The sequence below is a fragment of the Alosa sapidissima genome, chromosome 10 (genome assembly GCF_018492685.1).
Source record: "Alosa sapidissima isolate fAloSap1 chromosome 10, fAloSap1.pri, whole genome shotgun sequence".
Lineage (NCBI taxonomy): Eukaryota > Metazoa > Chordata > Actinopteri > Clupeiformes > Clupeidae > Alosa > Alosa sapidissima.
The window spans coordinates 20,816,653-20,841,762 of record NC_055966.1 but is presented as its reverse complement, the minus strand read 5'-3'; the positions used below and the strand labels follow the sequence as shown (position 1 = coordinate 20,841,762).

At 44.5% G+C, this 25,110-nt stretch overlaps 1 protein-coding gene and 4 non-coding genes across 6 annotated transcripts; 1 reads left to right on the top strand and 4 right to left on the bottom strand.

Annotated features, from left to right (window-relative positions):
* Positions 1-285: 285 nt before the first annotated feature.
* On the bottom strand, positions 286-476 carry LOC121721545. Its single transcript, XR_006034864.1, has one exon. It is a non-coding gene; the product is annotated as a U2 spliceosomal RNA (small nuclear RNA).
* Positions 477-2,197: 1,721 nt separating this feature from the next.
* LOC121721542 lies at positions 2,198-2,360 on the bottom strand. Its single transcript, XR_006034862.1, has one exon. It is a non-coding gene; the product is annotated as a U1 spliceosomal RNA (small nuclear RNA).
* Positions 2,361-11,832: 9,472 nt separating this feature from the next.
* Positions 11,833-14,260, top strand: LOC121720337 (zinc finger protein 862-like). Of its 2 annotated transcripts, XM_042106338.1 has the most exons (7): positions 11,833-12,112; positions 12,207-12,546; positions 12,652-12,900; positions 13,065-13,330; positions 13,406-13,544; positions 13,723-14,048; positions 14,225-14,260. In XM_042106338.1, exons 1-6 carry the CDS (start codon positions 12,030-12,032, stop codon positions 14,014-14,016), a joined length of 1,371 nt encoding a protein of 456 aa, XP_041962272.1. In that variant the 5' UTR covers positions 11,833-12,029; the 3' UTR covers positions 14,017-14,048; positions 14,225-14,260. The 2 variants fall into 2 exon arrangements, with proteins under 2 accessions (XP_041962272.1, XP_041962271.1); XM_042106337.1 differs by lacking the exon at positions 14,225-14,260 and having other exon boundaries at positions 13,723-14,167.
* A 6,612-nt stretch (positions 14,261-20,872) lies between these two features.
* Positions 20,873-21,061, bottom strand: LOC121721546. Its single transcript, XR_006034865.1, has one exon. It is a non-coding gene; the product is annotated as a U2 spliceosomal RNA (small nuclear RNA).
* A 3,333-nt stretch (positions 21,062-24,394) lies between these two features.
* On the bottom strand, positions 24,395-24,558 carry LOC121721556. Its single transcript, XR_006034874.1, has one exon. It is a non-coding gene; the product is annotated as a U1 spliceosomal RNA (small nuclear RNA).
* Between the last annotated feature and the right edge of the window lie 552 nt (positions 24,559-25,110).

Here is a 25,110-nt window from a genome sequence, read left to right as displayed (position 1 = left end):
ACATGTCATCCCACCAAGATCACGATAAACATTTAAGCAAAAATAAGTTGGTCCGCTACACGTAAAACAACGCTCCTAGATTCACTAGAACTAGAGCTAGCCTCGCAAGGCGCATAACCTTTAACCAGAGAGGGTTAATCAAGGATCTTTGCTTTAACATTTACTAGCAATTGAAGGTTTCACTAATGTTTGAAACGTACACGAATGTTGTATTCTTCATAATACAATGAACATATAGTTAGAAACCACAACCATCTAGTTTTAAAATAAAATTTCACATTGAGAGGGGGGTGCACCGTTCCTGGAGGTACTGCAATACCAGGTCGATGCGTGGAGTGGACGGAGCAAGCCCCTATTCCATCTCCCTGTTCCAAAAATCAATTTAATATATGGTCCCCGGGTAGGGGACGTATCAGATATTAAACTGATAAGAACAGATACTACACTTGATCTTAGCCAAAAGGCCGAGAAGCGATACCGAGAAGATCGACATGTAAAGGACTTCATTCCTCGTCGTAATCTTCACGATTGCAGTGTTCATTGTAACCGGTACATATTTCTTTACCAGGACGCCAGGATAGTTGCGCCTTCACGTGACATTACCTACTAAACGTTTTAAAATAATTTAATCACTTTATATTTCTGGCTTTGAAATAGATGTTTTGAATAATGCCTTAGGCGAGGCAACCACTCAACCAATCACAAACGAGTACATAGAACATAAGATGTACAAATAATATGAATACGATTTAAGGGAAAGTGTACGGATAGGGTGTATGAATTAAAGCATCTGAAACACTCATCACATAGGTGGTTGCAAGAAATAGCTGTGGTTCCTATTTTAACGTTTAATCGTCGTATAAAAATGGGGATCCCTCCACCTAGTGGATAAATGTGATACAACAATGTAAATACAGCGCTGGTCAGACTTTAGACTGTCATACAGCGTTAGAACTAGAAAATGCTGAACATATAACAAAATTCTAATTAAATACACTGATTGAACCACTGAATAAGCATGATACATGGATATTTGCCTTGATACAAGCATGATACATGGATATTTAATTAAAACCACTGACACTCAAAACCAAAAGCCTTACTAGGTCTACATGGCAAAATACATATGGTAAGGTATTGTATATCCTAAAATCTGTATTTCGGCATGCACTTCTTGCATGCACGGCAACATTAGTATATTCACCACAGCAAACTACTATGCATTGCTGTGACAACGCACAGGGACCTTGCTGGATTTTAATGTGGTAGTAGTTTGCAGTTCTGGTGAAAGTTGACATTTAAACTCAATAGCCAATGAAATTACATCCCTGCCATCCCTGCTGCTCTAAGCAACATGATCAATTTTCTATTTAAAGAACCCGGACTGCATACAAGCACAATATTATTTTTGTTTGTTTGTGATGAATACACTACAAACACCATGAGGAAAACGGAGGAAATTGTCAGGAACTATTTTGGCTTAGAATTACAAACTTCTCTGTAAATAGTACTATTAATTCTCTAAAACACATGTTTAATAAAACTACATTAAAGTCAATGTGCGTCATATCAACAGATTATTTTTCAAATTCCAGAGAAGGGCCTTCAAAAGAGGATAGGAGAAGAGGAGTGAGAAGAGGTTCGACATGTTTGCATGATTTTAAATTGATCGAAGTCAAAAGTATTATGAGGGAATGCAAAAGGGGCTCTAAAAATAAATTCTTACCTCTAAAAAGAATTCCCACCATGGTCCTTCGGGGGCTCAATATATTTTTTATAATCTTATACTTTTTTAATCTCATCTTATTTTATTATTTACTTTAGTAATTATTAACTACTTTCATTCTTTTATCCATTTTATTCATATTCGTTTCCATTGTGCAGTCATGAAGTTAACCAGGTTTACATTCCATTACTAGTTGTACACTGTTATAACTGTATGTGACAAATCTCGTTGAATCTGGATCACAATGGTGGTACATTAACTTTAGCATTATAGCAACTTTCCCCCCCCCTTATGCTTGTGGAATGGAGCTCGTATTTTTAGAGACTAAAAATGGCATGCTTATCAATAAAATTCTAATACCACTACCATCTTGAGCACGTCAACCCAAAATGTTGCCACATGTACATCCCTCAACTGCTGAAAGTACGACCACTACTTCTGCTGCAGACACATTATTTTTTAACATCATATCAGGGGAGAGCGCGAACGCAGTCCCCCACTACCAGAAATTATGCAGTCGAGATTCCCACATTTGGGGAATTCGCAGAGGTCGTCGCGGGCGACGTGCATTGCCAAGTGTAGACTGTAGACAGTTGTGGCCTCTCATTGGCCCAGAGTCTACAGTCTACAGTTGAACTGTAGACTCTGGGCCAACCACAGCGCCGAACTGTCTACAGTTGTCGACGCGTTGTCGACGCGCCGACTGTGGACAAGCAGGACGACCAATCGGATAGCCGACAGAGCGGACTGTTGACGGAGATCGGAAGACGAGTTTTGAGAATTTAAAGGTAAGTAATAATGATGTATTATCGCGTAAAAAACAGATAAATATGATTGTACTTCGACGTGATGCATGACTATGATTCATGACTATACTTAACCATTCATTCGATGATGTGTGAGAACGAAAAGCGTCCGCTAGCACGACCGTTTCATTCATTCTACGTTAGCGTCACCCACCGCTATGTTTATGTTTATGTTAACGTCTGTCTTTAATATCTCATCATATGTTACATTGCAGTCTTCGATTGTATTACTTAGTTATTTCTTAGTTATAACAGTATTGACACCATGGCCTTTGGAAAATGACGCGAACGTACGTCACTAAGTACAGAAAATACATCACTTCACGGGAAGTGGCCATTCTCAAACAGTATGCAAGCTCACACAAGCTTAACAGTAAATAAAACCAACGATACTACCGTTATTTCATCGATAACAAGTAGGACTTTAGACTGTACATAAACTGTACACAATTCCGACTGGCCATTGGTCTAAAGTCTACAGTTACTCGAACCGCTATGGCTGATTGGTTTAGAGTCTACAATCACCACGTACTCCCGCCCCCTCCTGTATTTTAAGTAATTTATTCAGTATTATTATTATTATTCTATTGTGAGCGACTCTTTGGGGAGGGGGGTTGTGTGTTTTTTAATAATAATGATAATAATAATAATAATAAACGCCTGCAGGGTGTATGAAGGGGTTCAGATATAGTTTGTTGTAACATGTTTACTGATTTTTATTTATTAATTCGTTTATAATTGCCCAGAGATGGATCCATTGATGCCCACGCTGTGCATTCTGGACACAAGTGTGCCCAAGGATAGGCAGCAATGTATTCTTAAGGCAACGAAGGAGGCCAAGGTATACAAACCGCCCACCACAGATGACCGTGAGCTGAGGGATGAGAAGGCGGCTTATAAGAAAGGTAATACCTTGGCAGTAGGGTCATAGATGGGGTTTTTTTCCACCGCAGTCAAGTCATGATAGTGCACTAGAGCTAGAGCTCTGCACTAGAGCTTCTGTGCTTGCGTGTTATCTATCAAAAGGCCTAACAATTTCTGTCTTCAGCTACAAAGAGATGCCTGCTGCTCACGTCAACGCCAACGGAGGTGCAGTGTCTGGGACAGCTGATCCTCACATTTGGAAAATACAACGGCAAAACTTTCAAGTGGCTGGTTGAAAATGATGTCGGATACATTAAATAGTAAGCATGTTGCACTAAACAGAATCAAACTATTTTCAGTATGTTTGTCATAAATTAATTATGCTTTCTTTGTCATGTTTTAGTATCCTTGATCGCCATGTCAAAGAAAGCCGCCATCCTGGGAGAAGAGCCACTAACGACGACGAGTGGGTAAAGGATTACCTCCTACAATATGTGCAGCTGTTCCCTCCGGTCTCCTGCCATCTTGAAATGTATGTAGACAGGGCCATTTACGGGCAAGGCCGCTTCAGGTCTTTTACATTTCAAGAAATGTGGCAGTGGTACAGTCTGCACAAGCGCCTGCAAGCTGACCCTCAAGCTGGGAGTGACCACGAGAGGAAGATGGCTCAGGAGGCTTACTGCTCCATCAGACAGTGGCTTGTCATGAAGGAGGATGACATCACCACCAAGTCCCTGAAGCGCTTCAGACAGTATATTCTCGATAAAGAGGTAGGTTAAGGTGACTACACAGCCGTGGTTGTTAGTACACATGCTATGTTAATACAAACGTCAAAGCTGGAATTCACCTGTATTTCACAGAAACCTGCAGCAACTGCCACCTCCACCTCCAGCACACCGCACGCAGCGACTGCCACCTCCAGCACACCGCACGCAGCGACTGCCACCTCCAGCACTGCCACCTCCAGCACACCGCACGCAGCGACTGCCACCTCCAGCGCTGCCACCTCCAGCACACAGCGCTTTCCTGCGAGAAAGGTAGGTTAAGATGACGTTAGTAACAACCACTGAAGTTTGTATTGTATTGAAACTCACCTGTATTTTACAGACACCTCGACAGGACGTGGTCCCTCCTGTAAAAACTGCCACCCCCAGCTCATCAGGGTCCAAACAGGATGACTCTTGGATGGATGATTCTCTGCTGGTTGAAGCACTTGCTACCTTTGAAAGACAAGGTATATCACAGCACAAAGCCTGTATTAATGCAGTCAAATAAGTGAGCACCGCTCTTCCTCCGTCTCCTACCTAAGTGTTCATTCTCATTTCACAGGGGATGCAGAGGGCAGCCAAAGAGAACTTGAAGAGGGTCAGCCAGGCACTCAGAAGCCCAGCACTAAAAAGCTACGCACCATCGCACCAGCAGCTGTAAGGTCACAACTTATACACCTGAGCACACCTGACTCTCCATTCTCTACCTACCTGGAAAGTGGCGCAGGCCACCACATACCGCATCACCATAAAAGTTTACACTCACATAGTATACATTATTACATACACTTTTATTAATTTTTTTAGGCTCCTGCTGCTGCTCCTGCTGCTCCTGCTCCGGCTCTGGCTGCTCCTGCTGCTGCTCCTGCTCTGGCTGCTCCTGCTGCTCCTGCTCTGGCTGCTGCTGCTCCTGCTGCTCCTGCTCTGGCTGCTCCTGCTGCTCCTGCTCTGGCTGCTGCTGCTCCTGCTGCTCCTGCTCTGGCTGCTCCTGCTGCTGCTGCTCCTGCTGCTGCTGCTCCTGCTGCTCCTGCTCCTGCTGCTGCTGCTGCTCCTGCTGCTCCTGCTGCTGCTGCTCCGCGGGCGCTACCTGAGGTAATGCATATAAGTTAATGCTAACTAGTTAATACTGTTCAGTTATGAGTACTGGGTGGTTGTTAGATATGGTTTTGTCTTTGTTAAACTACCAGATTACATTTGAGGGCTGGCACAAAATGTGGGAGGCTGTTCCACATGGGCTGCCACAAGCTGATTTAAAGTGGCTGAAGGAGGACGGCGTAAAGGGGGCTGTTCCAGAGGGCAACATCGTACCAGGACAAACATGGGCGTACGAAGTGGAGGAAAGTCCTCAAGGATGACCGGATGTGGTTTCATCCCCCGGAATTCCCTGGAGTGGCGGGACAGACAGTCCCCTTGGCAGACTCCTTTTTTCACAGCAGTGTTTTTTTTTTTTTTTGGAGACCAGTAGGGGTGTGGCGGTACAGTCTTCGCTGTCCCAGGCCGGAGTGCCCAGCAAGTGGCAATAAGACTGCTTTTCTGTACCGTTGTGGTACTCCCACATGGTCAGACAGATCTGCAGCATGTCTGGCTGGTACTCCATGCTTACGGAGGCGCTGGCCTGCAATGCATGCAGGAAAGCTGCCAAGGAGTCGGAGGAGCATTCCATTGGCGTTTCCTGTCATGGGAGGCAGGCATCATGGATCAGCTCAGCCCAGCTCACAAGGCTATGTTCCCTGCTGTGCTAACATTACGGTGAGTGAGTCTGCATCATTTCACAGCTATTTGAATTGTAAATCATTGCAATACATGAAGATTCAAGGGCATTAAATGATTGTGCTCTTATTTCAAGGGTGGTGTGGACAAGCAGGTGATCCGCCTGACGAGGGCAACACCATGTCCAAGGTGTGGAGACAGGTGCTGGAGAGCCACTGCGAGGAATACCTGCAGAGGAAAGACCTCTACACCACCCTCCTCAGCCAGTACACCGCACCTGGAACAATCACAAGTAAGTCAGATTTTGTTTTTCTTTCAGTGTCAAGGTTGTGCAGGCGGACCCAAGTGCAAGACTCCTTCAGGCAGAACTTCAAAAAACACACTTTATTGACTGACAAACTTCTAACCGACAGAACTTACTGGGTAAACAGAGAGACAATCCGACAAGAAACAGAGAAACAGGAGGGTAGAAATACACATACCAATTAACAGAAAGACAGAGGACTGGACGAAACCAACGAGACAATAACAGGGAACAGGTGAGGAGGCAGAAATGGAGGGAAAACTAACAAGACAGGAAGCACAGACCAAATAAGGAGATGGGGCGGAGACAAAGACAGGTGACAGGCAGATAACACAAAGCACATAGACCTCTCCAGAATAAGTCTTGCCTCCTAACTTCCGTATCCATCCAACCTTCGGTCGTCAAATGGGAAATAACATGGCGTTTTGAAAGATCGTACCTGTCAAACTCTGTAGGTGACAAAGTAGAAAAAGCTGCTGGGCAGATTGGCCTACACACTTCTGCCATCTAGTTTCCACTGGATTTTTTGATTGTCGGTGCCGTTTAAAGGGACACCAGGCAAGCCTGATGCTTTTTCTCTACGAAACTCCCCCTCGCTCTTTTCCTTTTCTTTGCATCTTTCGTCAAGGGTTTTCGCTGCTTCTTCGCCGGCTCTGCCATTATACACACGTTTGCAATAATCGCTAGCGTTTCATTAGCCTGTCTCTGTGCTGTGGATGCAGGATGTAAACTGATCCTGCTTCGGTCGGCGGGTACGATACACTGAACTTGCAAGCGGGATATTCTTCCTACAGGCAGTAGGGGCGGGCGAGAGAGTCTTCATTCGCCCTGTAATGAGTCATTTAACCATATACCGACTTACAAAGATGAGTAATTAACACAAAAACGTTGCCTGGTGTCCCTTTAAGTAGTATACTACTTAAACGGCACCGACAATCAAAAAATCCAGTGGAAACTAGATGGCAGAAGTGTGTAGGCCAATCTGCCCACCAGCTTTTTCTACTTCGCTACCTACAGATGTTTTACCGGTATGATATTTCGAAACGCCATGTTATTTCCCATAGACAATCGACGCCCGGAAGTTGGATGGATACAGAAGTTACGGAGGCGGGACTTATTCTGGAGAGGTCTATGGGGAACAGGCAAAAACAAACACAGGACAATGCACAAAATGGCCACCAGGGTGGCACAAATTCAACAGTCCAGGCCAGATCCTGACATTTAGTGTTGAGGCAAAGACTAAAATAGTGAGACAGTGAAACAGTGCAGATTGCAGACAAACACAACAGAAAGTCTTCATTGTAATAGAGTACATAAGCTCTAATGCTACTGCCAATTCTGAAAATGAGTTGATCCATCACTAATAAGGTCTGTATCTGTGTATATTTTCTCTGCTTTCAGGGAATTTGAGCATGTCCTTTCAGCTACCTCCACCAAGGGCAGAGCTGCCGTCTCCCAAACTGCTATGGAAGGCCTTCCTCATTGCGGAGACGGACAACATCGAGGACTACCGCACTCAAATAATGTCCACCTTTGGAAAAGTGCTCAAGTACGACTTTACCAAAAAGGTAAATTAATATTAATAACACCTCACTAAAACACAAAGGTCAACAGTGTACCAAAACATTTTTATCAATGTTAATCTGTTATCAGATCTGCAAGAAACTGTCTGGGGATGGGAAAGGCACGGCGGAATGGTGCACCGTGACCAATGAACATGGGCAGATCCTCATGTCAGTCTTGACGTGTGAGGAGTCCCTGGAGAAGCTGCGGCCAATGGCTGAAGGCCTCATGGACTGGTACACGAGAGCAGGAGAGGCGCCTCCTGAACTCATGTACGTGGACCGTGGCTGCTGTCGTGTCCATTGGGTCTCCTCTTTGGAGCAGCTGTTCAGCAATTACAGAGGCTGGTATGCTGGTACGGCATTTTTCACTGGATACACTGATTTGATGCCGCCGTCAGATCACCATCCAAAATATGCCCTGCACTCTCCCTGCACAGCTGCACTCTCTGCTGCTGTCTGCTCGTATAACGACATGGCACTGCTCTTGCAGGCCATACGTGCAGGAGACTCCACGCATTACCACTCCCTGACCGATGGCCAGCTGATCTGTGATGAGGATCATGGTGGGGACCCAGGAGACGTTTGTGCGAGTCCAGCGGCCCACCGATGTCTTGAAGGGAGCAGCAGGGATGGACGAGAACCAGGTACATCTGTTCAAGGACCCAGCAACGGTGGATCATGTCTGGCAGAACCAGCAGAAACACCTGGAGTGCCTCCAGGACCCACCAGGGAGGAATATGTACACCGTTACCAAGTACATCACGCGTAACGGTGTGCGCCTTCCACGGTACACAGCAGTGTGAGGCAGCAACAGCCTCGAAGGCGTTCACTGCTTTCTGCCCAGCATGATCCCTGGGCCCCACTGTGCTGCTGTCCCCTTCCAGGTGTATCTGCTGGCTGGGATCGCGCGCTGGAACAACGATCGGGAGTCCGCGGCAGTCAAAGGCCAAAAGGGGAGGCAGCACCAGGTCTACGTGTCACTGCTGGTCCATCGGCTCAACCAGAGGTGCCAGGAGCTTTTTGGGACTGTGGAGGAGGTAAACTACAGGCTGCCTGTTCCCCCTGGTGATGAGCGTATTGGACTTGAGTATCTGTTTGCCCAGTCGTCAGACTCAGTGCTCCTGACCATTACGCACACACCAGAGAGATGCTGCGTGTCGATGAGGATGAAGCTTCTGCCGACCAGCTAGTCGAGTCCCCGGAGGAGGACGATGTGGGCTACACCTCTGACGGTGAGAGCGACAGTTTTGCTCCACTCAGGAGAAATCTGTGCCTCACTGACCAGGTTGTGGCTGCAGAACTAGATCCCTGTGTGGACGATGTGTGTGGCCCGAATCACCTCCCTGGGTACCAGAATGTTGAGGAGCTGAGCAACATACTTGTTGAGATTGCGCTGAAGGAGGGAAAGCTTGCTCTCAGTGACCCTACAAGGCAGAAGGTCATCAGTGCCTGGAGCAAACTTGACCTCCACGACCGTAACATCCAGCAGTTTGACAGTCTCTACTCAGCACGCTGGGGCAATGCGCTCTTCAGCCGCACAAATGGAGATCCAGCAGACTCTTCCATTGCCCACCTGCTGGACTCTAGGAAGAACCGCCTTATGTACTGCCTCATTAAACAGCTGTGGCTTCACCCAAACTGTGGAGCGAAGACTCGTGCGTCGCCGCAGAAACAAAAGGTCACCAGGCTGTACCAGCGTGTCCAGCAAAGGGTGACTGTTGATGACCCTGTACTCAGCAAGCTCGGGATTCCCATCCTGAAAATTAACACCAAAAGCGTTGCTGAGTTCATCAGGAGACAGGAGGCCTTGTCCACCAAAAATGTCACCGATCAAGGCCTATCCATCCTACGCCATCAGCAGTCTCTTTCTGGCACCAGCAAACCCCCAGCACTGGAGCTCCCAGATGAACGGCCCCACACCAGCCGGCCTCAAGTGCAGTATGAGGTCACTCTGTCTCTGCAGGAACCAGGAGACTAAAACAGAGTCGCTCGTAGTTTGCCTCCACCCTCCACTCAGCCACCGCCACTTTCCTCCACTCTGCCAGCTCAGCCACAACCATTTTCCTCCATTCTTCCATAGCCGTTTTTATCCACTCTGCCACACACCGTTGCTGCCGGACTCCAGCCGAAAGGTCACAAAAAGTACAAAAAAAAAACCTATTGTGAGAGCACAAAGTCATCCCCCTCAAAAGGACTTGAAGGGAAAACTTTTAACACATTTGAAGACTTTCAAGAGGCAGTGGACCTCGTTTTGGGCCCTTGAGTGACAAAGGGGATGGGTTGTAAATAGTTCTTTGCTGTACACAGGTCACCAATCCTCCTCTTCCTCTCCTCCACAAACTTGCACCCCAGTACCTCCACACTTAGTCACGGACCCTCCGGGCCTCTGACAACTACCAGATTCTGGACCTTTGGAACAGAGACCCTTCTGTGCTGAAAAAAGCACATCTAAGCACTGAGGCCTTTGGCCCCTAACCCTGCTTTTTTGTAAGGTCAAAATGGGTATCTTGATACAAATCTAATTTATTTTATCCAAGAGTGAAAGATCAAAAATCACCGCACACTGATCACTGTAACTTAATATTTATTGTAGAACGAACAACGCGTTTCGCCTAGCGCTTCATCAGGTTCGCTCTGTACCATCCCCCCTTCCTTTCCACAGGTGAATAAATCAGGTAATGTCACATGACCTTGTTGGGACAGGGCTCTACAGTGCGCCCATTTCACTCGCATATGCGACTAAATATTTCGGCGTGCGAACGTGAAAAAATATTTAGGCGCACTCGTGCGAGTGACTTTTCACAGCATTTTACACGTATATATTTTCTATAGAAACAGTTGCAAATACATCATGAGGAAAGTAGGACACTATATTACGGGGAGATCAGTTATTCAAATCTTATCTAGTCTGTAGTCTACTATCCTGAATGTAGTTGTTAATGTTACGGGCCGCGGGGAGTGAGAATCATAAAAAAAACTACATTGCCCACACACTAACTATTTCAAAACAGCACGAATTCATTTCTTTCTTAAAACATCCTCTGATATCATATCAACAAGTAAGCCTAGTTAACGTTAACGTTAGTAGGCTAGTCTAGCTTGGAGAACTTTGACAAAATGCAGAGCATAAGTGCCTTTTTTAAACCACCCAATGGACAGGAAAAAAACAAAAACACGAGCGAGGAAGAAAGTGTCAAAAAGAAGGCTAAAACGGATGAAAAAATCTACAAATTCAACCAGGATTGGCTAAAGGATTTCGAGTGGCTAGAGTACCAGGCATCGACGAAGCTAATGTTCTGCAAGTTTTGCAAACAAGCCCCGCTGTCACTCGCAGGTTCCTCACTTTTTATCTCCGGTAATCCGAATCTGAAGTCTGCTGTGGTGAAACACTCGACATCCACTCGGCACTCTCGCTGCAGGGATGTATTCATCAACAAATCACAGCCCAGCAATCCACGTACGGTTGAAGCCGCTGTTAGCAGGCAGGTAGCATTAAGTAACCAAGAAGCTATTCGTCAGCTAAAAATTAAATTCAATCTAATTGCCAAAGAAGAAGTACCATTTACCAAATTCGGACCAATGATCGCACTTCACCACAAAAACGGAGTTGACATTAATCCTACATATGATAACGATGTGAGGTGTGCGGAAATGATTGGGCAAATAGCTGAAGACATAAGGGACGCTCTGGCTGACCAGATCCAAGCAAGCCGTTACCCGTCAGTCCTGATTGATGGCGACACTGACATCTCAAACACCGAATGTGAGATTGTCTATGCGCGTTTCCTGGAGGATGGGAGACCCGTGACCCGCCTCATTGGTCAACAGAGTATAGAACACGCCCATGCACAAGGTAAGTGTTTTGCAGTTTTAATTCTACCCAATAATACTTGATATTTTGGAAAGTTAAGAAATCTATCTGAACAAATCAGTAGTAATAATAATAAAAAATATATTTAACATTTCCAATGGTCAAGATGCAATATAAATACATAAATAAATAAAAGGAAACCAGGGCTAAGGCATGTCTGCTTCTATAAGAAAGAGTAGGTCATGCATAATGAAAACACAATTGGAGAACATGAAGTTATTTAAGTTATATTTGATTTAATCATGCAATAATGTACTGTCTTTCTGTGTTGATGTTGTTTATTGCCTTTTGTGAAACTTAACTTTAATGTCATTTTAGGTATTCTGGATGGAACCAGTGCTGCTTTTGATGCACTTGGCACAGTTGACTGGAAAACCAAGTGTGTTGCATTTGGGGCAGATGGTGCAGCAGTTAACATGGGTGTCCATAGGGGAGTAATTGCCTTACTCAAGAGGGATGTGGGAAACCATGTTATCCCTATCCACGGCATGCCACACAGGTCAGTATCCTCAATATCTTTAACAATTTAATATGGGCTCATGAGTGTATGTCTGACATTAGCACATTTGAGCTTTTTTGTTTTCAATGGCTAGGTTGGAGTTGGCCATTCTGAATTTACAGCGCAAGGATGCAATGGTCACAAAAGTATACAACCTTCTCCATCTTGTGTGGAAGACCTACCACTTCAGCCCTAAATCCAGGCGTGAGCTGAATACAATTGGGGAGGAGCTTGGAGTGGGGATCTGCACTCCTTCAAGTGTAAAAGGAACAAGGTGGATTCCCCATGTCCACAGAGCACTTAATGTGCTCCTTTGTGCTGGAAGAGGTGGGAATCTGGCAACTGACAGTGGTCAGTATGCCGCCATTCACCACCACATGGAACACCTTGCCTCATCTGCAGCCAATGCAGACATACAAGGTCGTGCTAAAAAGGTGAGTTTTGTAAAACTGTTCAGTACACACTGCTTTGAGGGTGACTTGATATGAATGAACATTTTAAAAATGTTTTTTTCCCCTTGAACTCCTGTCCTTTTTTAGATTAGGAAGGAAATGCATGAAGTTAACTTCTGTGCATTTAGCCATTTCCTGGCTGATGTTTTTCATGAGCTGGCCTCACTCAGCTGCATCCTTCAGAGGAATGATCTCATTCTACCTCAAGCAGTTTCAGAAAATAGGAAGACAGTCATGGTACTGCAGGCTATGCAGGGAACCCCTAAGAGAGGTGGCATGCTATGCCAGTTTTTGGCTTCTCTTCCAGGACCGCAAATGGAAGAAGTCACATTTCAGGTTTGTTAGGGATACAGAGGATAGCATACATCTCAATACATTAGCGTAGCTGAGACTGCATTTTGCTGAACAGTGATTTACAACCATAAAGTTGTATTCTACAGCACCACAGTACACAAGCAATGTCTCTTACATTCTCTCTCTTCATTCTTTGCTCCTATCAGGGTGTGCCACTCTCTGGTGATGTGACGGGTAACTTAGGCAATCAGAAACTAAAAAAAAACATGACTGCTGTGATTGCCATCACTGTGGAAGCCCTGAATACTCGCTTTGGTAGTCTGATCAATGCGGAAACCCAAGACTACTCTGTGGTAAATTGTTTCACAATTTTCAACCATGACACATGGCCTGAAAATAGTGATGAGCTCCTCAACTATGGATCTGACAAGGTGGAAGCCCTCGTGGAACACTTTAGTGATGTGCTTACTAGGCAAGTTGTGATCATATACGGTTTGAACAGTTTATCATTGTATGAGATAGATCAGTAACTTTATTCTCTCTTTAGCTTTGGATGCCAGCTTGAAGCTATACAAGAGGAATGGCAGAGTGTTAAGACACTCATAAGCCACACATTTCAGGACAAGTCCTACAGCAGCTTATGGCAAATGCTTTTGACTAAAGAGCCATATAAAACAGACTACAAGGTAATAATATACACAAAGTTCAACAACACCAAAAACACTTAAAAGTTCTATCAGCGATAGCGGGGATATGTCACTTCTGTTGATGTTCAAACAAAACAGAGAGCTAGCTCACTAAACAAAATTATTTGTTTAATCAATCAGTATAAATTCCTATTTAAATGACTTAATTGTTTTACAGAACCTCCTGCACCTAGTTGAGATCCTATTGATTCTGCCCATTTCTGCTGCGCAGTGTGAGCGCGGTTTCTCAGCACAAAAGCGCATCAAGAGCAAGAGCTCTTTAAGAAGTAGTTTGCATGTATCTACTACTGAGGACCTGATTCGGATCAGCACAGAGGGACCCTCCCTGGAACGTTTTGATCCTACAAAATGTGCTGAAAATTGGCTGTCTGCTGGAAAGAGGTCAAGGCGACCAGGCTACAAAGCTTGGCCAAGTGACTCAGACATGATCTTCATTTCAGATGAAATGTGAAACATGCATAGGGCCTACATACAATAATAAATATACAATGAAATCTACATGACGTTTTGTTTGACAGTTTTGGTCTGATGTTCTTAACCTTACAACAAGTATTGTAATGTGTTATTGTTAATAACAATAATAATAAACTTATACAACAAAACTGACTGTGCTCCCAAATATTTGTCTGTGCTCCTAATTATTTTTATTTAGGGGCACCAGTGCTCCTGGTTCAAAAAGTTAGTGTAGAGCCCTGTGGGAGATTAATTAGTTCATAATTTCATTAACAACATCAATATACTTCTTAAACAACACAGAATTAATAAGTTCACATACAACATCAGTAGTTAATAAATTCATAAAACACCTAAGAATTAGTTCATAGGTGACACCAGTAATTCATAAACACCTAATCATTTAGTACATAAGTTCATTAACAGCATCAATCAAATAACATCAGTAATTCAGTGATCAGTAATTCATCAATTTATAAAATCCACCTATCCACCTGTTCATAAATTCAACAGTTCATCATCATCAACAGTTCATCAGTTTATCAACACCTCTAACATTTAATTAATTCCACAACATCAAGATGTGCATAAGACAGTACCTTATTAGTTTGAATATACAAAATTATTTTTACAAGCCAGTTATTCTGTTCACAAAAAACACTCAAGTCTTGTTTTTCATTAAGTCCATATGGTTCGACTGTATTCAATTTGTGAATCCAGTAAGCCTCCCTTTTAAGCAATGGTTTTATCAAATCACCACCTCTTACATTAGGTTCAACCCTCTCAATGCCAATGAATCTCAATGTAGTGGCTGAACCATGATTTCTGTCCTTGTAATGTCTAGCGATAGCGTAATCCATATTGTTGTTTCTAATAGAAGCTTTGTGTTCAGCAATTCTTAACTTCAAATTTATTTTTGTTTGGCCTATATACATCAAGCCACAAGGCATTTTAACATGTACACTACATGTGTAGAGAGACAATTGATAAACTGTTTGATGCCATACTTTTCACCTGAGTGTGGATGGGTGAATGTTTTGGTGTCAACAGTATTTGAGCAGTGTGCACACTGGCCACACCTATAATTAACATAAACATTACATTACATTACATTACATTACATTTAGCAGACACCTTTTGACCAAAGTGACTTACATATGTCAAATACAAGGGATTACATTGTCCCCGGAGCAACTTGGGGTTAAGTGCCTTGCTCAAGGGCACAACGGTGGAAGCCGGGAATTGAACCGACAACTTTTAGGCTACTGCACACTAGCCCAGCTCCTTAACCACTACACTACCACAGCCAATTTGTAACTGGAGGTTCTTGGTACATAGAACTGACTACTAAATCTTTGATATTCTTGCCCCGTTTGAAGCAATGTCGTGGTTTAGTTGGTAAGTGGCTCAGACTCGGGTCGCATTCAAGGAGTTTCCAATGTTTGTTGATTATTCTTTTCACCTGTGTGGAATTTGTGGAGTATTCGGTTACAAAAGTTACTTTACTCTCTGATTTCTTAGGAGTAGGATTCAACAGTTCATTCCTATTTTTCTGGCCTGCCTTTTCAATTGCCTGATTAATCACTGCCTGGTTATATCCTCGTTCTATGAATTTTTGAGACATTTCCTTGGCTTTCAGCTGAAGGTTTGTGCACAGGGACACCTATGGACTTTGATTACTAATTTATTTTATATTTTATTTAACAACTGTTGTGTTTGACACATTTTGCTCTCTACACTTTGATCCTATTTGGTCCTATGTTTCGCACTTGTTGCACTCCCATTTCATGCACGTATTACAAGGGCCTGTGTGGGAGCAACGGCCTGGAGGGGTTAAACAAATCGTTGCCGCATATGATTCCAGGTAATCTAAGGGAGAAAATTACTTGTTTAACAGCAAAAAAAAAAAGACAACACAATTTTATCACATTGTATCATTCTGATAATACCTGTTGTTGTGATGTTCAGGTCCCCTGTGCAGCCAGATCTACCTCATCAGCTCGGATGCCGTGTTTGGGGGCGGGGGCCGGCACCACCGAGTCTACTATGTGCCGCTCATTGACCGCCTCAACTCCCGCTGCCAGCAGCTGTTTGGTGAGACGGTGGAGAGGAACTTCAAGGCCCCGGCCGACGTCCAGTCAGACGAGCTGCTCGGGCTCGAATACCTTTTCAGCCAGAGCATGGGGGAGTCCTTCTCTCTGGAGGGCATCGTCCAGGACGGTCCTGGGCCGGAGGAGGAGGTCATTCAGACTGGGAAGGCCGACGCAGACGCCGTTGCCGACGAGGCATACCAGAGTGACGAGGAGCATCCTGCTGTCCCTGAGCCCTGCATCACGCTGACCAGCAATGAGACTGCATCGGTCAACCCTCCTGCCTTTGTGAGTAGAATACCTACTGATAGAAGAGAATACAGTGATAAATGTGACCAATGAAAAACAAGACATTGTATGCATAGGAACTTACCTACTGTGTGTGTGTGTGTGTGTGTATGTTTTACAGCAGTGTTTCCCAAACTTTTTTTCTGGGGACCCACTTTTTAAAAATGACAGACTATCGCGACCCAACTAACTAACTAGAACAAACTAGATCCTATAGGAAGCTGTTTCAGAAGCTGGGGGCATTCTGTGCTGCGCTGGTGGAGGTCGGCTTGACGCACCAGATGCTGCTCCTCAACACTGCGCAAAGGAACAGGATCCTCGATGCCTGGAATGCAGTGGAGGAGCATGACAAGTAGCCACAAAAGTACCACCAGCTGTACCTCACGCACTGGGGCAACACCTTGTACTGTCGTACAAAGAGGGATGACCTTGCTGACGCCGCCATGGTCCAGAGGGTGAATATGACCAAAAGGTACGCGCCAGTACAACCGTCTTTTGTACGTGCTGGTCAAGCTGCTGTGGCTGCACCCCCCTCAAGGCCTCTCGCTCCAGCCCCGAGAAGGCCAGAATCCTCAAGGCCTACGAGAGGATCCAGCACCGGGTCTTGGTGGAGGACCCGATCTTGTGCAAGGCAGGCATCCCTCTCCCAAAAATAAACACTAAAACGGTCAGGGACTTCATCATCCAGCAGGAGAGGCTCATGAACCTGCACGCCACCAGGCAGACAGCTGTCATCTCAAAGACCACCGCGACCGCCGACAGCTTGATGGCTGTGTTCAGGGCAGAGGTCCAGAGTCTACTCGGTGCCGCTCATGGACCGCCTCAACACTCGCTGCCAGCTGCTTTTCAGGGAGGCTTTTGAAAAGAACTTCCGGCCCGCGGCTGACGTTCAATCCGACGAGCTGCTCGGGCTGGAACATCTGTTTCGGCAGAGCACGGGGGAATCCGAGGCTTTCTCCCTTGACGGTCTTGTCAACGACAGCCCGACACTACAGGAGGAGGTGTACCAGCCTGGCGAGGAGGACCCCGGCGCCAAGGCAGACGAAGCTTACCAAAAAGAAGAGGACTTGGCGGAACACGTAGATGCTGCCCGCATCACACTGACCAACGAGACAGCCACCATCCATCCGCCAGCCTTTGTGAGTCTCCAACATACCCGTCTCCAACATGCTGACATGCTGCTGAACCACAAAGACATTTTTATATACACATTTATAGACTATTTATATATAGACATTCATATTAGACATTTATTTTATAAAGAACATTGTATACATTTGAAATGACTCTCTGTCTCTCTCTCTCCCTCTCGCTGTTTTGCAGGAGGACATCTGCAGTGCCAATTCCCTCCCTGGGTTTCAGGAGCTGGAGGCCTTCTGCGCTACACTGGTGCAGCTTGGGAGCACTGACCGTAAGCGCTGGGCCGCGGTGTGCCGCAGCAACGCCATCCTCGACGCCTGGAGCATAACAAACAGCCGCAGCAGCACCACCAGCTGTACAGGACCCACTGGGGCAACACCCTCTACTGCAGGACCAAGAGGGATGACCTTGGTGACGCTGCCCTGATCCATTAGGTGAAGATGGCCAGGAGGTACGCGCCGGCCCAGCAAGACATCAGCCCACAGCACAACTGATTCATGTACGTGCTGGTCTTACAAATGCCCGTTGCTTTGGCACCTTTTGCTGAGTTGTGCAGTGTTCTCCTATTTCATGCACTTTTTGACTTGTTATCTGTGTTGTGGTCTTCTGGCCACGTGTAGTGCTACCTTTGGGATTCCTCAGAAGATTATGTCAGAAGCATTCTGCATGGTGTCATCAATAGCCCAGAAGTAGAGATACAATTTGATTTGTAAAACTGAAAGGCACTAACAGGACACCATCTTGTGTTACATCAGTGTGTGTGAGCAGCTGTGGGGCAGAGCGGTCAACCCTCAGACTGAGACTATTAACCGCAATATGTGTAACCTCATGGATATCAACCGCAATTTGATGATGGAGAAGCTCACGGCTTTGCAAAGGCAAATTGAACAATTCGTGTAGTCGTGTAAGTTATATCACCATCATTTCCCCAACTCCCGCCCCAACTTCCCCAACATTTCACTGTAATATGTCCAAAATCCAGAAAAATGAATAATTTTCAACCTAACTTCATCCATTGTTAAGGTTTCTGTACTTCAAATATATAACTGCATATTTCATGAGATAATGTCTCATTTACACACAGCACACATAGCCTTTCATAAAAGTGGCAAGCCCAACAATTATTGACTATTTTTGAAGTGAAATCTATGATGGATTTCTTGTTGCCCATTCACCTGGAAGATATTCCTCCAAACACAATGGCCAATTTTGATGTTTTTATTTTTTTAATTACATTCAACTTTATTGTCATTGTGCAGAGTACAAGTACAAAGACAACAAAATGCAGTTTGCGTATAGGCAGGTGGTGAGACAGGTCAAGAAATATTTTGCAGTGAGACTACTATACAATTGATTTTCAGAAGGTGGTTTAGAGTAGTATAAATTAAATATAAATATGTGCACTGTATTAGCAGTTACCTTATAAGAGCAGAATAAATATGGCTATGAATAACAATGTCAGTTGATATTATTTTAAATGTTGGTGACACTATATTAATAAGGAGAATAGCAATAATCAACAATAATGTGAATGCAATATCAATGGGCAACAATAAATGGAAATCAACAAATACTATAACATACAAACAATTACTCAGAACAGCCTAATTAAGTGCACGGTGAACAAATCTGTCTTTACACCCCTGTTGAAAGGTGCATGCAAAAACACAGAAAGCAGACAAGGATTCTGTTTTTATAACACATGTATTAAGCAATGAACATTTGAAGATGTATTGTTTTGTTCTTTTAACATCAATAGTAGTTGTGCAGAGGTTGTAACATAATGATAAATACATGCGGTCACATTATGAATACCCTGTCTTGTCTTGCGCATCAGAAGCAGCAGTACTATACATCGTTCACCATAGGGACTAGGTATGAGGGAGACTGAGCTGCCAATCTCTCTTAAAGGGAAACTTGGCAGGATTTCCCCCTCTGCTGGAGAAATTGCACATTATGCTATTTCAAACTGTGTGAAAAGGTAATGATAAAGCACATGGATTTGTTTACAAGCTAGCGAACTGTTAGCATAAGTTTGGCAGAACTATGTGGATGTTACAAGGTAAGAAACACGATTTAAAACGAGTTTCTTGTTTCTCACTTCTCTTTCCGGGACGGTAGTCTCAATGTTGCAAGGTTGATTTTCCGCCTGGGGACGCTAGGCGCAGCGGGGAAAGTCACCATTTTCACCGGAACAGGTCATTTAACCATCCAAATGATTTCTAAACGGGTTTATTAAGTTGAAATAGTTGCCAAGTTCCCCTTTAACAAGTCCTGCATCATATCTACAAATATCAGTTCTGCGGATACGTCATCTAGTGTCTCAAACATAAAAAGGGTCTGATTTAGCGTGGCAGAGTGCTGATTGACAATAACAATGGTTCCCTGCAGTGTTTGGTGGATTCCCATTGATGTTTGTGCGTTCTGTTTGACTGTACATTTTATGTGTGTGGCATCTCATCCCTCAGTTGTCTAACATGTTTGCTCACGGCTACTGAATAGTTCAAGCAGCATCTCTAACGTTTCATCTAAGCATGGACAACAAAGTGCTGCAATACGTTGAATATAGACCAAAGCTAAAACTAAACATGGCATTACTGTAACTACAAACAAAATGGCAAAGCCAAATGCAGCGTCGGAGTTCTGTTATTATCATAGTGTTATTAGCATACTACACAGCAGATGATCTCTTCGGTAGCGAACGTCAAGCAATCAACAGCTGCGAGTTATGACCGGCATCGAAGTAATGTGGATTATTTGCAGTCAACGGCATGAGGAAAATAGATATTTGTGCGACAGTTCCTTAAGATTGAGGTTAGATGCACGAGTCTCATTTCTACTTTCCAAAGTTCATAACAAATCACTAACGTAACGTAACCGCGCGCCACTGTGTACCATTTATAAACGTCCGGCGAAGGAAAAAGGGAGCACGTTTGCACAGATGTTCCGTCTACAATGTAAGCCATAGTGTAAGCAACGAGGAGAACGTACTGATGCAAAATATAGTTTTACCAACTACTTAGAGCTTTGCAGGATCTTCACTTTTGGTACACATGTCATCCCACCAAGATCACGATAAACATTTAAGCAAAAATAAGTTGGTCCGCTACACGTAAAACAACGCTCCTAGATTCACTAGAACTAGAGCTAGCCTCGCAAGGCGCATAACCTTTAACCAGAGAGGGTTAATCAAGGATCTTTGCTTTAACATTTACTAGCAATTGAAGGTTTCACTAATGTTTGAAACGTACACGAATGTTGTATTCTTCATAATACAATGAATATATAGTTAGAAACCACAACCATCTAGTTTAAAAATAATATTTCACATTGAGAGGGGGGTGCACCGTTCCTGGAGGTACTGCAATACCAGGTCGATGCGTGGAGTGGACGGAGCAAGCCCCTATTCCATCTCCCTGTTCCAAAAATCAATTTAATATATGGTCCCCGGGTAGGGGACGTATCAGATATTAAACTGATAAGAACAGATTTTTTTTTTTTTTTTTATTGAATATAAACAGTGCGAAGCAGCCTTGAAAATACAACACACAGGAGATATACACAGGATACACACAACACACAAAAGATACAGAAGGAAGTTTAAGTTTAAGCTAAGCTAGAGGCTGCTGCCATAAACAATAACACATAACATAACATAACAACGACCCAGGCACACAGGCCCGGCCAAACACAGTGAATGACATACACACATATACCAAAAACCTTACCCACCCACAACACACTGTTTAATCCACCCAATACATCAAACCAGCACACCCACAAACACAGAGACACAGATACACAACCCCATCACACAAAACACATCAACCCAAACCCATCGTCCGCTTCACGCTCTCCACGTCCCAACCCCCCACCAGAACAGTAGGGGGCGGCCTCTCCCCCCTCCCTAGCCCCTGTGCAGTTCCACCTCCGACCACCGGGGGCAGAGCCCCCACCGGTGCAGCCGCAATCGCCTCCACCTTCTGCCGACTCACAGGACCTGCCGTTGCACTCCCATCCATTAGAGGGCGCTTCACTGCCCCCGCCGCCGCCTCCACCATCTCCTGCTCCTGCGAAGCAGAAGCATCCGCCCAGCCGGACTCCACCATCTTCCCCACAGCCACGCCCTCCACGACCTCCGACCCAGCCACCCCTTTGACCTTCGGACGGCCATCTTGCGTGCCATGCGGCTTAGCCGTAGCCGTAGCCTCCGAGCAGCCAACCTGGCTACCATGAGGCCCAGCCACCACACCGCCAGCAGACACAGCAGGCACCGGCACCAACACTCCACTCCCAGTCCCCGTCTTCTGCACCACCGGCACCGTCTTTGCAGGCCTCAGCTTCCCCTCACCCGACACCGCGGGAGCCCCCGTACCAAGAGCAGGAGCCCCCGCAGCGCCAGTCACCACCCCAGCATAGCTACGCCGTATCTCACACCCAGCAAACAAGTGATCAGTCCCCCCACATAAAACACACTCCTTCAACTTTACACACTCTTTCACCACATGTCCCACAGCCCCACAACGCAAACATGATTTAACCGTACATTCCCCACGCAAATGCCCCACACCCCCACACCCCCAACACTCACTTGGCAAGTCCGGTATAAACACTCTCCCACGGTCAGGTCCCAGAGCAAACGCGTAGGGAGGCCGCACCACACGACCCCCAGCCGAACGAAAGCCCGCGATAAAGCTCCATTTTCCCGTCCAAAATCCATTAGAATCCAGGATCCGCTGCCCATCCGACAAGTCGATGCAATACCGTTCCAGAAAGCACCGAACATCCTCCAACAGCACGTGGGGGTTGAAGACCTGCACGACGACAGTGTTGGTCGCGCCCCACTTCGCCGCACACATCCCCTCCGCCTCCACGGTTTTCCCAGACGGAATCGTCCACCGCCGATATCCCTCGGTCATCCCCGCCATCGTCCGGAAGGTCAGGTCGAAGCAGGTCCCTTCCACCGCTCCCTGCAGGCACAGCACCTCCTTGTCCGTCATCCGAAGCCGCTCCTTAACGACCTTAGCTCCAAATACCTCCCGAGTCACCATGGCCCTCTTCTCCTCTGGCACCAGAAACCGAATACCAAACTTTGGGATCCCCGTCCATGTTTCTATCGCCACCATCGCTGTCTCCGATATTTGATCTTAGCCAAAAGGCCGAGAAGCGATACCGAAAACATCGACATGTAAAGGACTTCATTCCTCGTCGTAATCTTCACGATTGCAGTGTTCATTGTAACTGGTACATATTTCTTTACCAGGACGCCAGAATAGTTGCGCCTTCACGTGACATTACCTACTAAACGTTTTAAAATAATTTAATCACTTTATATTTCTGGCTTTGAAATAGATGTTTTGAATAATGCCTTAGGCGAGGCAACCACTCAACCAATCACAAACGAGTACATAGAACATAAGATGTACAAATAATATGAATACGATTTAAGGGAAAGTGTACGGATAGGGTGTATGAATTAAAGCATCTGAAACACTCATCACATAGGTGGTTGCAAGAAATAGCTGTGGTTCCTATTTTAACGTTTAATCGTCGTATAAAAATGGGGATCCCTCCACCTAGTGGATAAATGTGATACAACAATGTAAATACAGCGCTGGTCAGACTTTAGACTGTCATACAGCATTAGAACTAGAAAATGCTGAACATATACCAAAATTATAATTAAATACACTGATTGAACCACTGAATAATATGATACATGGATATTTGCCTTGATACAAGCATGATACATGGATATTTAATTAAAACCACTGACACTCAAAACCAAAAGCCTTACTAGGTCTACATGGCAAAATACATATGGTAAGGTATTGTATGTCCTAAAATCTGTATTTCGGCATGCACTTCTTGCATGCACGGCCACATTAGTATATTAACCACAGCAAACTACTATGCATTGCTGTGACAACGCACAGGGACCTTGCTGGATTTTAATGTGGTAGTAGTTTGCAGTTCTGGTGAAAGTTGACATAGCCAATGAAATTACATCCCTGCCATCCCTGCTGCTCTAAGCAACATGATCAATTTTCTATTTAAAGAACCCGGACTGCATACAAGCACAATATTATTTTTGTTTGTTTGTGATGAATACACTACAAACACCATGAGGAAAACGGAGGAAATTGTCAGGAACTATTTTGGCTTAGAATTACAAACTTCTCTGTAAATAGTACTATTAATTCTCTAAAACACATGTTTAATAAAACTACATTAAAGTCAATGTGCGTCATATCAACAGATTATTTTTCAAATTCCAGAGAAGGGCCTTCAAAAGAGGATAGGAGAAGAGGAGTGAGAAGAGGTTCGACATGTTTGCATGATTTTAAATTGATCGAAGTCAAAAGTATTATGAGGGAATGCAAAAGGGGCTCTAAAAATAAATTCTTACCTCTAAAAAGAATTCCCACCATGGTCCTTCGGGGGCTCAATATATTTTTTATAATCTTATACTTATTTAATCTCATCTTATTTTATTATTTACTTTAGTAATTATTAACTACTTTCATTCTTTTATCCATTTTATTCATATTCGTTTCCATTGTGCAGTCATGAAGTTAACCAGGTTTACATTCCATTACTAGTTGTACACTGTTATAACTGTATGTGACAAATCTCGTTGAATCTGGATCACAATGGTGGTACATTAACTTTAGCATTATAGCAACTTTCCCCCCCCTTATGCTTGTGGAACTAAAAATGGCATGCTTATCAATAAAATTCTAATACCACTACCATCTTGAGCACGTCAACCCAAAATGTTGCCACATGTACATCCCTCAACTGCTGAAAGTACGACCACTACTTCTGCTGCAGACACATTATTTTTTAACATCATATCAGGGGAGAGCGCGAACGCAGTCCCCCACTACCAGAAATTATGCAGTCGAGATTCCCACATTTGGGGAATTCGCAGGGGTCAGCACAACCGGAGTGCAATGGCTGAGCCTCGCCCTGGGTGAACCACCTTCTTGATCATGGTATCTCCCCTGCCAGGTAAGTATGAGTTGCTACTGGCAAGCGAGGGTACTAGACTAAGTGACATACATTTCACATATATGTCGTACTATAGATGTGGTTACTATAAAACACATAGGACAATAACACATTCATAGACACGTTATGCCTGGTGACTGTATCAAACAAAAAGTATGCAGTGTTTGAAATAAAGCAGAAAACAAATTCTATTCTGGCTATACCATGATGCACCAGTTACCATGACGTAGTCCATCGCCTACGCAAAGCAACCCATGTGATCATCTTGATGAAATAGCAGAAAAAGTAAATTGTCCTGAACTACAGTATACAATAGGTATACACCTTTATACAATGCAAGGCACCACTAGCACACTACCAGCACACACATTCCACCATTATTATGTTTTTTTGTTTGTTTTTTTAAGTAGTCAGGAGAATCATATCACTGAATGTTATGGGTCAGATAGCTGTCAAGCTAGCAGCATGCATAGCCTATTGTTTATATTCAGACATTCTGTTATTGTCATAATAGATCAGCCTATGAAAGGATGGGGCACTTCTAATAATAATATGACTTT

Excerpts from the sequence above, each read along its gene's own strand:
- LOC121720337 (XM_042106338.1), top strand. The coding sequence starts at position 12,030 with ATGGGTGTCCATAGGGGAGTAATTGCCTTACTCAAGAGGGATGTGGGA. Across the intron at positions 12,901-13,064 it reads TGGAAGAAGTCACATTTCAG|GGTGTGCCACTCTCTGGTGA; the intron begins GTTTGTTAGGGA and ends TGCTCCTATCAG. Across the intron at positions 13,545-13,722 it reads CATATAAAACAGACTACAAG|AACCTCCTGCACCTAGTTGA; the intron begins GTAATAATATAC and ends ATTGTTTTACAG.